This window comes from Diceros bicornis, chromosome 11 (genome assembly GCF_020826845.1).
Source record: "Diceros bicornis minor isolate mBicDic1 chromosome 11, mDicBic1.mat.cur, whole genome shotgun sequence".
Lineage (NCBI taxonomy): Eukaryota > Metazoa > Chordata > Mammalia > Perissodactyla > Rhinocerotidae > Diceros > Diceros bicornis.
The window spans coordinates 67,351,941-67,365,438 of record NC_080750.1 but is presented as its reverse complement, the minus strand read 5'-3'; the positions used below and the strand labels follow the sequence as shown (position 1 = coordinate 67,365,438).

The following is a 13,498-nucleotide window of genomic DNA, read 5'->3' as shown; positions in this document are numbered from 1 at the left end:
GTTCATCTCCTCGCTTTTTGCCTCATGTAGTGTGGGGTTCCGTCTATAGCACTATAAGTCCTTGGGGCTACTTGGGCGCGGTAATCCTAACAGCTTTTCCTCATCAGATCTGCAGGCACCAGTGAAATGCCTCCCCACTCCCCAATCCTCCAAATGGATCTGGATGGGCGTGAGTGTTAAGGAGAACAGGGCCCTAGATGGGCCATTTTTGCCTCAACAGGCGGCTGCTGCTCCCTGGCCCCCTAGAGCCTTGTTGCCCGAAGGCATAAAAGGACGATTCAGGGCGGGGTTTCTCATGCCCAGCAGCGGACTACAGCCTTCCCCGGCTGGCCCCCTTCCCTCCTCGAGTAGTGACGGCTTCAGACTCGAATCTCCAGCTGTCAGGCCGCGGCAGTCCGGCGCCTGCCCTCAGGCTAGACTTCCTCTTCGCAGCCTCACTCGGGGCTGCGGCCCTCCCCGCCCCCGGGGAGCGCGGCCGGGCGCCGGACGCCCGCAGCGCCGCCCAGCCCGCAGGCCCGCGTCCCGCCGCCCCTCTCCGGGGCCGGGCGTGACCTGCACGGGGCCGCGGCGAGCTCTCCCGCCCCGCGCCCTGTTCCTCCGCTCGCTGCTATCTGAATTCCCCGTCGACTCCTGGGCGGAGGCCGAGCGAGCCTTCGCGAAGGGCGAGGGCGGCGGGAGGAGGGCGCGGGCGCCCCTCCCGGGCGGCGCGGCGCCGGCCGGCGGTGCAGTCGCGCGCTCGCCGCCAGCAAAGCCATTGGCTCGGTGCAGTCACCCCACGCGGGGCTGCAGCGGCGGCCTCCGCGGATTGGCGCGCGGGCGGGCATCCATCGGGGCGCGCGCGAGCGGGTGCGTGCCGCCCGGGCCGCACTGGAGCCCACCGTCTCGGAGCTGGGCTCCCCCTGTCCGTAATGATCGCCCCTCCATAGTCTCCGCGTTGCTGATGCTGCATTTGGGGCCGCTGCCAGCCGCAGTCCCCGACGCCCTGGCCCAAAGAAAGGGCGCGAAAGGCGCGCTCCCAGCTCGGGCGCACGCCGGGACCGCCGCCCTCGGCCGCACACTGCAGCATTTCGCGCTCTCGCGCCGGTCCCCTCCCCGCCTGCGCTCATTTGCATAGCCCAGGATTGTGGCCAATCAGGACTCGTCTCTCTCGAAGCGGATGGCTTTTGCCTGAGAGGAAAGGGAGTGGCTGGCGGCGCATGCGCCGCGGTGGCCGACTTCAACCGAGGCTTTTATTGCTGTAGTTTATTTCCACCCCCTTCCCTCCTGTTCTCTCTCTTTCTTTTTTTCCGCCCTAGCTGGGGCTGAGTTGGAGGAGAGGAAGAAGGAGAGACGGAGGATTGCATTTATCCCTTACGTTCCTGAAATTTGCTATCAGCAAGACCGGCTAAGCGGTTGCACCTTTTTCAATCCTGCAAAAAATATCAAGTCTCTTTACTGGCAATTTTTGCTTTAGAGCTGTCCTCTTGAAATTAATTTTTTCCCAGGAGAGAGATGTCTTATCAGGGGAAGAAAAATATCCCACGCATCACGGTGAGTTTGTTGTTTGGGAAATCTGCGGTGGGCCAGCAACCTTTTGTGGCACAGAACATCTAAGGAATTTTTTAAAAGGAGCGGGAGGAAGAGGGACCCAACTTTTTTTTTTTTTTTTTCCTGTTGCTGAAGAAGGGGATCATGGTGGTGGGAGACGCAATGTAAGCTACATAATTTGTAAGGCACTAAAATAGGAGCGTGAGTGCATTAAGGTCGTCTTAGGTAGCGCGCCAGATCCGCTGTATCCTTTTATTGTCAGAGCGAGATGCTGCAGTGCTGGCCTGCGGGGTGTAAGCAAATGGATGCCAGATTGAATATGCATGGCTGGAGCTCGTATATTGTTCTCCGGGCTGCATGCTGCGAGGCTGGACTCTAGGAGCTGGATGGGGAGATGGGAAATGGATTCTCCCACTGTCTCCCGCCCCCACCGTAAACGGCTTTCTGGAGCCTTCCTCTGCTTCTTAGAAAAAGCGAGTTTCAGCCCAGAGGCGTAATGACAGCGGAGGGATGCTGAAAAGGGCAGGGTGTACCGGGATGATGTGGAAACGGGAAGGAAAAACAGGGACGCGATGATGAGCAGAGGAGGAGGGTGGGGGGCCAGGCGTGGGCTTTTTGTTGACCGGGGACGGGCTTTTGGTGGCCCTCTCGGCTTTCTCGAGCCTTCCAGTTTGGGGCTGGGACCCTGGGAGGGCTCTGGGCTAGCTTTCTTGTGTCCTTCTGTCCCTTCTGCAGCCAGGGAGGCGTCCGTGTTGGCGCATACAAAGCGGGCGGGGAGGGTGGGCGTTGGGGACAGCGCCGAGCCGGGCTCGGGGAGGTAATGGCGCTGCGCGACGCGCGGAGCAGATGGCTCGGCCTCGGCCAGACAATGATCGCTGCGGCCGGAGGTGTCGGCGCAGTTCTGGGGCCCGGGGTGGTTAGTTTGTAAATCACGAGAAAAACATCTAAGCAATGTATTTGCGATGCTTCTGCGATGAACGCAGGTTCTCGCTCCACCGTTCCCCTGCCCCCACCACCTCCCCATCCTTTCCTGGAAAAATCTCGCCAGTCCTAGTTCTCTACATCCCCGAGTGAAATCCCGGGGAGGGAGGAACGCGAGGGAAATTCATTGTTATATAATGATGTGCAATTGCAATTGGCCAGCTGATTGCTGGGAAGAACCAGGGCTGAGGCAGAGACCGAAAGTATCTTTGAAAAGTCTAGATGTGTTTAGGGCTGGATTTGAGGACGCGCTTTCGCTCTGGTTGCCTCCTTAGCCACGGGCGCCCTGGCTTCCTCTGGATGCACAAGGGCACACCCATCCACAGGAGAGAGATGTGGGAACAGATGCACAGGGGAGGGGGCGTGTGCTCGGGAGGATTGTATGGGATGAGCTAGGCTGTTCTACAGCGAGGATGGGTACTGGCTTTTTCTTGAAGGCCAGAGACTCCAGATCCCAAAGGGCCGGGCGCAGGGGAACCCAGCATTATGTGTTCTTTCCAGTGGACGAAGGAGTCTGGGGAGTGGGGGTGGGGAGCAGATTTGCTGCAAGCTTCAAATAATTTGCTGTCTTAGTGAATGAAAAAGGCAGTTTCGTTTTGACAGTGTGGGGAAGAAAACATTTAAAAAGCAAACAATCAACAAGAGCGATTTTTAAAAGAGCGCCCCCTCTACCGTTTAAAAAATCTGGTTGCATTATCGTAGGACCTATAGCATGGTGTCTCTCCCTCCATCATCACGTCCAGCCTCTTATGTAAGAAGCCTGCTGGAAGGCACCCGAGTGAGCGGGGCTGTGATGTTTCATTTTTTTCTCGGCATGATGTTGGCTCGGGGATTCGCAGTGTTGGCTGGGAAAGGTACCGCAGTGCCTAAGGGAGCAGGTGGTGAAGGGCAGGGCTTCTCCTTGCCTCTCAGGCGATATGTATCCTGTCAAAGCTGAATATTGAGGGAGAGGGGAGATCACTGTAGGCAGAGGAAAGTGCACTAGATCAGGTGACTGCTGATCAGTGCACTGATCAGCAGCAAGTGGCTTACCCTCTCTGAGCTTCAGTTTCTTTATGTGTCATGGGAGTAAGAATCTGGTTCCCTCCACCTCACATATTCATTTTGCAGCTTTGGTGACATGGTGTACACGGCAGGATTTTGTGAAGGTCTTTACACTTCGCCTCTGCAGGTGCGGGAATTGTTGACTATATATTCCCATCTGAGGTTCCAAAGTACAGAGTACAAAATTAAGATGATCTTACTGTTTTTCATTGTTAGAGAAACAATAAATACTTTCGCAACCCACGTGTACATTTATGTGTAAAAATATGTTTTCCTGGATCTCTAGTAGGTATATATTTTTTTAGAGATTTGCTGTAACTTTCTTTTCTTGGTAGGTGCTTAATATAAATAGTACCTGCTGAGAGTGTTGTTTGTAACTGAATTTTGAGTTAACTGTTGTCAAAATGAATGCCATCCTTTAAAATGTTTTGCGTTTTAAAAAGGGTAATCTGTGGTTCAACTTGTAACGTTTAAACTCAGTCTGGAATAGTACAGGTGTGTATCCATTGAATACAGACGTGGGCCCATTTGGGATATAGATGAGTCATAATGTAACGTTTCTGTTGCATTCCCGGCCCTCATGTGCTGCTTGTTATGTACTTTTTGCACCAATTAAAATATAAGTGCATCAACAATCCATAGTGATGTTAGATTTTAGAACTTGCCATCTCATCTGCTTTGTCATAAAACTTTACCATTTTCTTAACAGCTTAATAGTTAAAAAGGTATATATTTGATGTGTTTTTTTTCCCTCTTTGCTACAATTGCTGTGATTTACCTCAAAGATAAATGCAAATAAAAAGAACATACTGGGGCCAGCCTGGTGGCATAGTGGTTAAGTTCACCCTCTCCGCTTCAGCGGCCGGGAGTTCACAGGTTCGGATCCTGGGCGTGGACATATGCACCACTTATCAAGCCATGCTGAAGCTGCGTCCCACATATAAAGTAGAGGAAGATGGGCACAGATGTTAGCCCAGGGCTAATCTTCCTCAGCAAAAAGAGGAGGATTGGCAGCAGATGTTGGCTCAGGGCTAGTCTTCCTCATCAAAATAAATAAATAAATAAAAATAAGACCGTACTGAATTGAATTGAAACCTTGCTATGGTTGAACAAGTGTGTTTGTGTTCCATGACAACAGACTTTTGGTTAATTTTCCCCAACACAAGCCTTGCCAAGAATTGACTTCCCTACATGTGGGTGTATTTTTTTTTAAATGAAGTTTAGCCTAAAGCCATTTAAAAAGTATTGTCTTCTGTATCTGAAATGTTTTCACTGCTTTTTAAAGGGAGACTGCTAGGCTTTTTGTTTTTTGCTTGCAGGTCTAAAAGAAAGAGAGTTTTTTTTTTTTTTAAAAGCTAGGGTAAGCTTTGAGCTTTGCCGGTATGTTCTGACTCATCAGGTGATGAATACGTTGCCACATACAGGTTCACCTTTGTCACTGAGTCTTTCCCAAATTGACTCATTTTGAGCATCGCTTTTGAATAGTGAAAATGTGTCCTTAGCTCATTTGTCTTAGTCCCGATGTTTCTCATGGATCAGGCATGCGTTGTGACCTTATGCCTTCTTTGTTTCAGAGTGATCGTCTTCTGATCAAAGGAGGTAAAATTGTTAATGATGACCAGTCATTCTATGCAGACATATACATGGAAGATGGGTTGATCAAGTAAGTGGAACCCGTTATATAGACACATTTGTGTCCCTTCCAGTGTTCCTAGGCATTACCTACAATTCACAAACATAGTGTCAAGCTTTAGTGACTTCAGAGAGTGACTAATTTAGTATCTAAGTCCATTTTGATTGGTAGTAATTAGTGAATTTGAAAACTCAGATTTGAAAGTCTCAAATTAAATGCAAAGTCATAATTAAATGCACACCCATTTCCTTAGGTGTTATGTAATTTACTATTTTTAACCCAGGTGACGTAATATCTTCTGGTTGCCAGCTCAAATACTTGGTTTGTGATCTATTGAATATACTAAAGGTTTCCCTAGAATGTAGTTGTTTGGGATGATTGCCCAATCGAAGGACAGGAACGTGGAGTACAGCCTCTTCTCTCAACATAGCACATCTGCTTTCTTCATCAAGAATCCAAGTTGTTGGGGCCAAAGGACGCCAATTAATTACCAAGTAACAGAGACAAATTACTCCTTCACCCGAGGGGATTTTAGGTTTCATTCTTTAAGTGGCAACAAACACAAATAAGGCTGCCCTTGTCTTTATTGTGTGTTGTGTTACAAAGGAGAGACAACAGAGCAGTTACTGAATTAGGGTATTTTTGGGTGCCAGAGGGTTAAGTGAGCTGAGTACATACCAGTATCCTCGTGCCCTTCCGACTGGGACAGCTCACTGGGCTCTGGAGAAGGCGCACATCTGTTTAAAGACAAACACTGCAGCAAATGACATCTTTTAAATAAGCAGCATTCATCAAGTGTGAGCAGCAAACTAGTCGGAGGAGTGGAAAATTGGAGTGGATGTGTCTGTTGCCTGGAAACTCACACTCTGATTTATGAACCTAAAAGAGGTTTTAACATTTTCACGTTTAATGTTTTCTCCATGTGTGTTTGCTTGTGACAGTCTCAGCTCCAGGCTCTGAAATACCATGACTTTCATGTTCCATTTTCCCCCTATTAGAAGGCAGCATGATCTGGTCCAGCAGAAAGACACTGGCCTAGAAGTGAGCAAGCCTGTGTGCTATTTTTAGTCATCACTAATTTGTTTTAGAACTTTATCAACTCCTCCTTGATTACTTTTTCTTTTTTAAAAAACTGGTAAAGAGATATAGCAAAGATATTTTTTAAAAATTGAAAATGAATCCATGTGCTCCAACATAAAGAATATTAATTTTTCTGCGTTTATTATCTGAGTTGCTGATCACATGCTTCCAAATTTTTAAATAGTTTCAATCATAGTGTTCACTTATTATTATTATTATTTTTGTTTTGTTTTGTTCTACCCCCACTCTTCCACCCTTGTTTTCTCTACATTGAAAAGGACATGGTGAAAATAAATGTTTGTGAAGTGCAGCCAGGTCAGAGAAAATTGCTATAGGATGATTAGCTCAGCCGCGTGTGTTACAGAGAAAGTGTAGGCCTTTAACATAAATATCTTGGGGCCTTGTTATCAGTTGATCTTAGGGGTTTTCTGGCAAATAAACCTCTTGGATCAGGGCCTCTGAGGCTTTATTTAAATTTTGTTTTCTAGTATTATGCTCTGCTTTGCCTCTTAGTTGGGGGCAGGGAGTGGGGCGTGCACGTGTGAATAATAACAATAATCCGAAAAGTCTACAGCACATAGGGAAGGATAGTTTTTGGCTTGGTGAAAGTGTCTGTCAGATCCCATTTGATTTGAGGATGTTTCATTGACAACCTTTATCCCCCACCCTGTTTCTTTAGGCAAATAGGAGAAAACCTGATTGTACCAGGAGGGGTGAAGACCATTGAAGCCCATTCCAGGATGGTGATCCCCGGAGGGATTGATGTCCATACCCGCTTCCAGATGCCTGATCAGGGAATGACCTCCGCTGATGACTTCTTTCAAGGCACTAAGGCAGCCCTGGCTGGGGGAACCACCATGATCAGTAAGACAGTTTAAACGTGATGGTCTTAGTGCTGGGGAACCATTATCATTTGAAAATGAGTCTGTCTTGTTTGCTCTTTCCTTCTCCAAGTTGCTGAACTGGCGGTGGATTGATCTACCTCATAAGGGGGTGGGGTGGGCCAGTCTTTGTTTCGTTTCCTTCTCATTTTCAGTCCGACTCTGAGTTCTCCAGTTGAACTTGAGAATTTGCTTCTACAGAATTTGGGTTGGATAAAAGGAGTGGCTTCTTGCTTTCTCTGCTTGAGAACTTTTGTCTTCCTTAACCTGAAAATGTGATTTGATTGTGGTTACTTTGAAAACAGCATTCGGAATAATCTTCAAAGCTATTAATTTTGAGCCTTTGCTCGTAAGTACTTGATTTTGACTTTTAAAGAATTCCTGGGTGCATCTTCTTGGAACGAGGATGGGGTGCAGCAAATGAAATGTTGAGCCAGGAACCTCTGTTCTACCGACAGGAAATCAAATGGGGGGTGCTTCCTGGCTTGGGTTTGACAGAAGTGGATCTGGCAGTCCTGCTTGGAGAAGGGCCCACACATGTTGCTAATTGTCGTTTAGATATGAAAATTGCCGCCACCAGCAGCCCTGTGCCCTTGATGTGTTGCTCCAAAGGACTGATGCTTTTCCTTCAGCCAGATCTAAAGTCTGTTTCCTGGAGTCATAGCAAATGTTGCTTGTGAATGGTCAGTTTCCATTGTGCCTGTTGATTATCCCTTTGGCAAATATCATTTTGTTGTTGAGGATTTAGGCGAGCTGCACAGTGGCCCATTAGACAAGTATTAAAAAAAATAAGATTTTATCCAAGAGTGAAAGGCGGTGTACAGTCTGTCTTAAAAGCTTACAGTTCAGTTCAGAAGAGGGTCACAGTAGAAAGAACTTAGCTATTTATGCTTTAGAGAAACCTATCTTACTGGTTTTTTTTGGAGCGTTGGTCTTTTTACCTGTAACTTCGGGGTGTGTCTCTAAGCTTCCTCTTTTCTGTCCTACTGCCTAGAAGAACGTTGCCCAGCCATCCCCTTCTAGTCTGAGCTCCCTGCATTTTAACTTGCATGCTTCTGGTCTTCTGTCAGTACTGGGCTTCGGTGTCCTGTCAGTCCTGGAGGATCAGGGACCACTCTCTCCTGTTGCAGTGTTCTTATCACTGCCCAGAAAGAGCCTCCAGGTTTAAGCCTCACTGCCTCTTTCTTGCTGCACACATCACTCTCTAACCTAATGGGTGCCCTTCTCAAGGGGGCCCTCCACACACACCTCGGGACTCTCACCTGGTGGGGGAGACTCCCATTTTGTCAGTGGTGTCTGTCAGGACTCAGTTGGCACCAGTGGGCATTTCTGGCCCTCCTCCAGGGCTGGCTATGGAGCCGCACAGACTGCTTGGGTATCAGCCTGGGAGGCCAAGTCAAGGTTATAACCCGCCTCAGTTTGGCGTTCGTAGGGGGGCCCCGTAGGCCCTTGCATTGGTCACAGAGTGTTAATAACCCACAAATAATATTTCCCGAGGGAGTGGTTGGTGATGTCCATTGTTGGAGGAATTGCTGGGCGGGAGCCCTCTGTGGTGGAAATGCCCCCACCCAGGCATCTGGAATCCTGGTCTCCCTCCAACACTGACTTGCTATGTGACCTTGGGCAAGCATCCTCACTTCTTTGGGTTGCTCATCTGCACAAGGAAGGATTTGCACTAGATGGTCCTGGATGTCCTTTCTAGATCCCACAGGCAGTGGTTCACTGAGCTCAGAGACAGAGTCGGCCTCTAACAAAATGCACTTTGCTCAGCAGATACGCAAAGCCCTGTTTTCTCTCAGACTTACTTGAAAGACCCCATCAGTCTGGTTTCTCCTCTTGGGCATTCCTGAAGGCGCCTCTTCACTCCTCACACCTGACCCATTCTTTGGCCCCTCTTCTTTTTCTGCCTCTCCACCTCTGCCACCTTCGCCATGTGGACACATCCCTTCCTTCTTTCCAATGCCCTGACTTTCTCTTTGGCTGTTTTTCTCAGCGGTTATGGGCTTCTTTCTCTTCATTCCAGGTGGTTCCTTCTGTGCTGGGACAAGAGATGTCTCAATAATCCTGCAGCTGGCCAGGGTGCCCAGAATAGTCAACAGAGTCTTATGGCAGAGCAGAATGAAGGAGAAGTGAGAAGTGAGACTGCCTGCCCTGCTTGGTTGGGCAGAATGCAATTGCATTTAATGCAGGGTTTGTGATGCAGTTAGTTAGGTTAAAGAGTAGGGGGATTTAATGAGCAAACCCCCAAAGAATGAAAGTAATCAGAGGTGATGGGGATGTGGTCAGAGTTGTCACACCCCAAAATTCCAATGCTTTTATAGCCTGAGAAAAATATTGACTACTCTTGCAAATAACCACTGTGGTTACTGACCTCCATAGAATTCCCACTAGCCTGTCCTTCCCTCAGGAGACAAGTGCTAATAACACAGATGAGGAAATCAGGATTTCTTTCCCACTTGTTGATCATACATTCTGCATTGCTTCAAGTGAGTGAGCGTCTGGGGCATGATTTACAGAGAGGGAGCCTTGCAAAGAGGAATAGCTAGCTTCATGTGACTTTGTTGCTACCTACGACCTGCTCCTTCAACGAGATTGTAGCTTCTTTAATGAGTATTGAGGCCAGAAATAAATACTTAGGGGTGCTTTGAAGAGAGTCAAGTGAAAACTTGCAGAAACAAGCCATTGAAGTAAGTTGGTATGCCGCCTGCACCCCCTTCCTCCCGTCTCTCTGAGTTTCTCCAGGCTGTGTCACCTGCCCCCGAAGGTAAGTCTTCACCTGCCCCCTGCTCTGTGTTTCCCGGGTCATGGGACCTGGAGGCTTCATTTCTGTCTGAAATGGCACCGCCTGCAGAGGAAAATGTAGCCGAATATTCCCAGTTTAAAAATGAGGGTGATACGTCAGCAGCAGAAAATAATATTATTGCCGTCAAACAGAGCCTCCCATTGAGAGTCGTACAATAAGACCTTTGTGAGGGGCACCCAGCGCAGGCCAGAGGGAATGCCCTTTGCCCCTTCTCTCCAGTGATGGGTGGGCAGCGGCTCCAGACGCACCCTGCAGACGGCATCCAGACCGGCTGAGGGGTCATGCTGGTGACAGGGTTGCTGCTTGAGGAAAACACTGCTGGCTTCCTGGGGCTTTGTGATCATCAGAGTTGTTAAGACCCCAGAGTCTCCAGGAAGCAGCTGGGTACGGTTCCCTCCGTTTTATAGAGGGGAAAACTGAAGCCAGAGGGAAGAGCATTACTTGGCAACACTTACCCTGTGAATCAGCACAGGGGGCAGGTGTGGAACACACACCTGCAGCTCTGGCTCCACCACCTGCCAGCTGTGTGACTTTTGCTTTAAGCCTCAGTTGCCTCATCTACAAAATGGGGAAAGTTGTTACTGCGATTGACTGTGGAGGCACCAGAACAGTACCTGGTCCATAGTAGGCACTCAGATGTGGTGGTTATTATTATTCCATCCCACATTAGGTGTCAGCAACCTCCTGTCTCTGTAGAGACCCACTCTGGATCTCTACTTTCCCAGCAGAGCCAGAGTAAAGAGGCTGCAGCTGCAGGAGGGCTGCCCTGAACATCTGCTGGGAGCAGGGTTTCTCCAAGCATAGTCAGCAGGCTGTGTACCCCGTTGTCACTTGGGGTACACCTTAAAAATTCAGCTTCCTGGGCCCCACCTAACCTATTGAAGTAAGAGTCGGCTGGTGGGACCTGAATCTGCATTTTAATCTGGCGATTGGCAGATTAATTGGCACTTGGGGAGCTGTCTGGAGGTACGGATCTCCTGAGTCCATGCCAGATCTACGGACTCCAGATCGCCAAGGATCAGAAGCCACAGCTGAGAAGAGAGCCTGACTGTCATTTCTGCTGACCTGAACTCGTGGCTTTCCCTAGAGGGCGTGAAGCCCCGGGCACTACACACCAAAGATGGCTTCTTCCCCACCGCCGGGTGCTACCGTCCAGCAGAGATCAGGATTTGACCGGAGCACAGAGAAGGCGAGGTCAGCTGCTGCAGCAGTGCTGGAAGGGGCCTCTATCCTGAGCTCTGGACCTGTCACTCACCTTTACACGTGGCTCCCTGGATGTGCCTCAAGTTCCTCCAGCCAGCTGTCTCCATTCAGATGCACCGTCCTCCGCCGCACTCCTGCCTCTCTTCTGGCGCCCAGTCACAGAGAGGGCTGCCCTCCTGGTCCTGCTGGCTTGAACCCACAGTGTCACCCTGTGCTGAATCAAGTTCATTTTGTCTCTGTATTATCTCTTGCACCTCTTCCTATACTGCCACTGGTGATTACCTTTGTCGTCTCTACTGGATTTTTGCCGCAGCCTTCTGAGGAGTCTCACTGCCCCCAGCATCCCGCCTCTGCAGCCCACGTCTCCTGGAAGCCAGGCTCTTTCTCCAGCGCAGCGTTGATCATGCCGCCTCCCTCCTCTGGAGCCCTCAGCAGCTCTCTCTTGCTTGGAGAATGCAGCCCAAGTATGGCCCAATCCCGCTGCCCAGACTCACATGGTTCCTCAGCCAGGGATGCCCTTCCCTTCTTTTCTCTGCCTCTGGGAATCTCCGTTACCCTTCGAGGCCCAGCTTAGGTGCCACCTCCGTCCCAAAGGCCCTGCTCAGCCCCCTCACTGTCATCTATGGCCTCTTCTTTGCACTTTGGCAAACACTGGGTTTCTATCCCGTGGCCCTTATGACATTCATCCTGTGTTAGAGCTTGATCAAGGCCCCTCTGTCTCTTTTGTTTTAGTATTCCCCGCCCACCCGGCAGGGCTCACTCCTGAGGCACTCCGTTAATGCCTGCAGTTAAATGAATGAATGAATGGATATGCCAACGGGACTTGGTTTCCTGCTTCATCTGAGTGTGATGCCAGAGGACTGAGCATCCTGGGGTGGGAAGAGGGTTTACATGTCTAATGTTAATTGTGTTCATTTCGATGGAAGCAGCTGTCTCTTCAGCAGCCCCCCGAGTCACTGGTCAGCCAGTCTGCTGTCACAGCAGTTGGGGGAGAGAAGCAGGATGGGAAAGGCCAGAGCCCAAGCACTGGCCTGAGGTCGTGAATGGGGACAGCCCCCTTGCCTGGACTGTTCTTTCGGCAGGAGGTGGAGACAGCAGCTCGCGGGCGGGTCCTCCTGTGACAGAGCTTGCTCCCTGAGTCACAGGGTCAGATCTGTGGAGAAGCGGCCCCAAGCACCATGACGGACTCAGCGGTCATTCCCCAAAACCCCTTGGGCTTGTCCCAGCTAGGGAGCCTGCCTGGAGGCAGGAGGCTGAGGTAAAGGCGAGGTGGCTTCCCACGGCCCTGCTGGCTGGGCTTTCCTGAGGAGACGTGGCTCCGAGTGTCGCTGTGGTACATCCACTGCTTGTCATTTTTTCATCGATGTGGCATTTGGGTTTGCTCCCTGCTTCTGGTGAGTACACATGTGTGAACACACACACACTGTAATATGAATGTGTCTGTAATTGATACTTTGATTATTCCCTTCGCATCATTCATTTGACTCGGGTTAGAAAGTGTTTACTGAAAAGCCCGACCACATCAGACTCAAGTTTCAAAGTCCAGGACCGAAGTTGTCGCCACAAAATCGGCCCGTGGCCTGGCGATTAGAAAGCCACGTTATCCGATGGGCTGTCGGCGTGGGCTCTTTCTGTCCGCTCCTCCTCGCGTCTCCCCAGGCCCCACATGGGTGAGGTCACACGTTTCGCCTGAGGACACGAGTGCCTTCTGCAAGCAAACACCGTGGGACTGGGCCTGCTCAGGTATCACTGTGCGGATCTCGGCCACGAATGACTGGACTGGAAGAATCCGTTCCCTCCTTGGGACATTTTGGGCTGATCACCTGGTACCTGACGCTGAGCAGGATGGAGGAAGAGAGTGGAAAAGCTGAAGCATCCTGGGAAACAGCACAGCCCTTCCGCAAGGCCCAGCACATATGCTTTACTAAATGCCTTTCTCATGAGGGAGGCCGTTGGGTTGGGCTCGACCAGCCAGCCTCATGGCCCGGTGGGGTTTCGGGTCTGCTAGGCCCTTCCAGAAGCAGGGACACCCATGTTTGGGTGCCTAGGCCTTAGTTCATGGACATTGTGGCACTTATCGTCATCTACCCAGGGGTTCTTGCCTGGCTCCTGGCCCTGAGAGCTGGCGGTTACAGCTTTGGAAATCACCCCAGCCCTCGCAGGAGGTGGGCCTTTGTCTGCATCCTTCCTGTTCCAGTTCTGACTCTGCCTGTGGGTTGTGCACAGGGCTTAGAGAGTCTCCGCACCCGATGCTCCCAGAGCCTCTCTCACTTTCTGTAGAGTGGGATGTTCAGACTGTTGGGAACTTCCTGTCGGTCCTGTTGCCCGGAGTGACTGCTTGAGCCG

General features: G+C 50.2%; 1 protein-coding gene across 2 annotated transcripts in view; it reads left to right on the top strand.

The window, feature by feature from the left end:
• DPYSL2 (dihydropyrimidinase like 2) overlaps positions 1-13,498 on the top strand; it is a 132,168-nt gene that overhangs the window by 60,121 nt on the left and 58,549 nt on the right. The window contains exons 1-3 of one of the 2 annotated variants that reach the window (XM_058550477.1): positions 1,239-1,530; positions 5,127-5,215; positions 6,945-7,129. In XM_058550477.1, the coding sequence (XP_058406460.1) occupies positions 1,492-1,530; positions 5,127-5,215; positions 6,945-7,129 (313 nt within the window). In that variant the 5' untranslated portion in view covers positions 1,239-1,491. Of the gene's footprint in view, positions 1-1,238; positions 1,531-5,126; positions 5,216-6,944; positions 7,130-13,498 lie in introns of those variants that run through there. The other variant, XM_058550476.1, reaches the window with a different exon arrangement.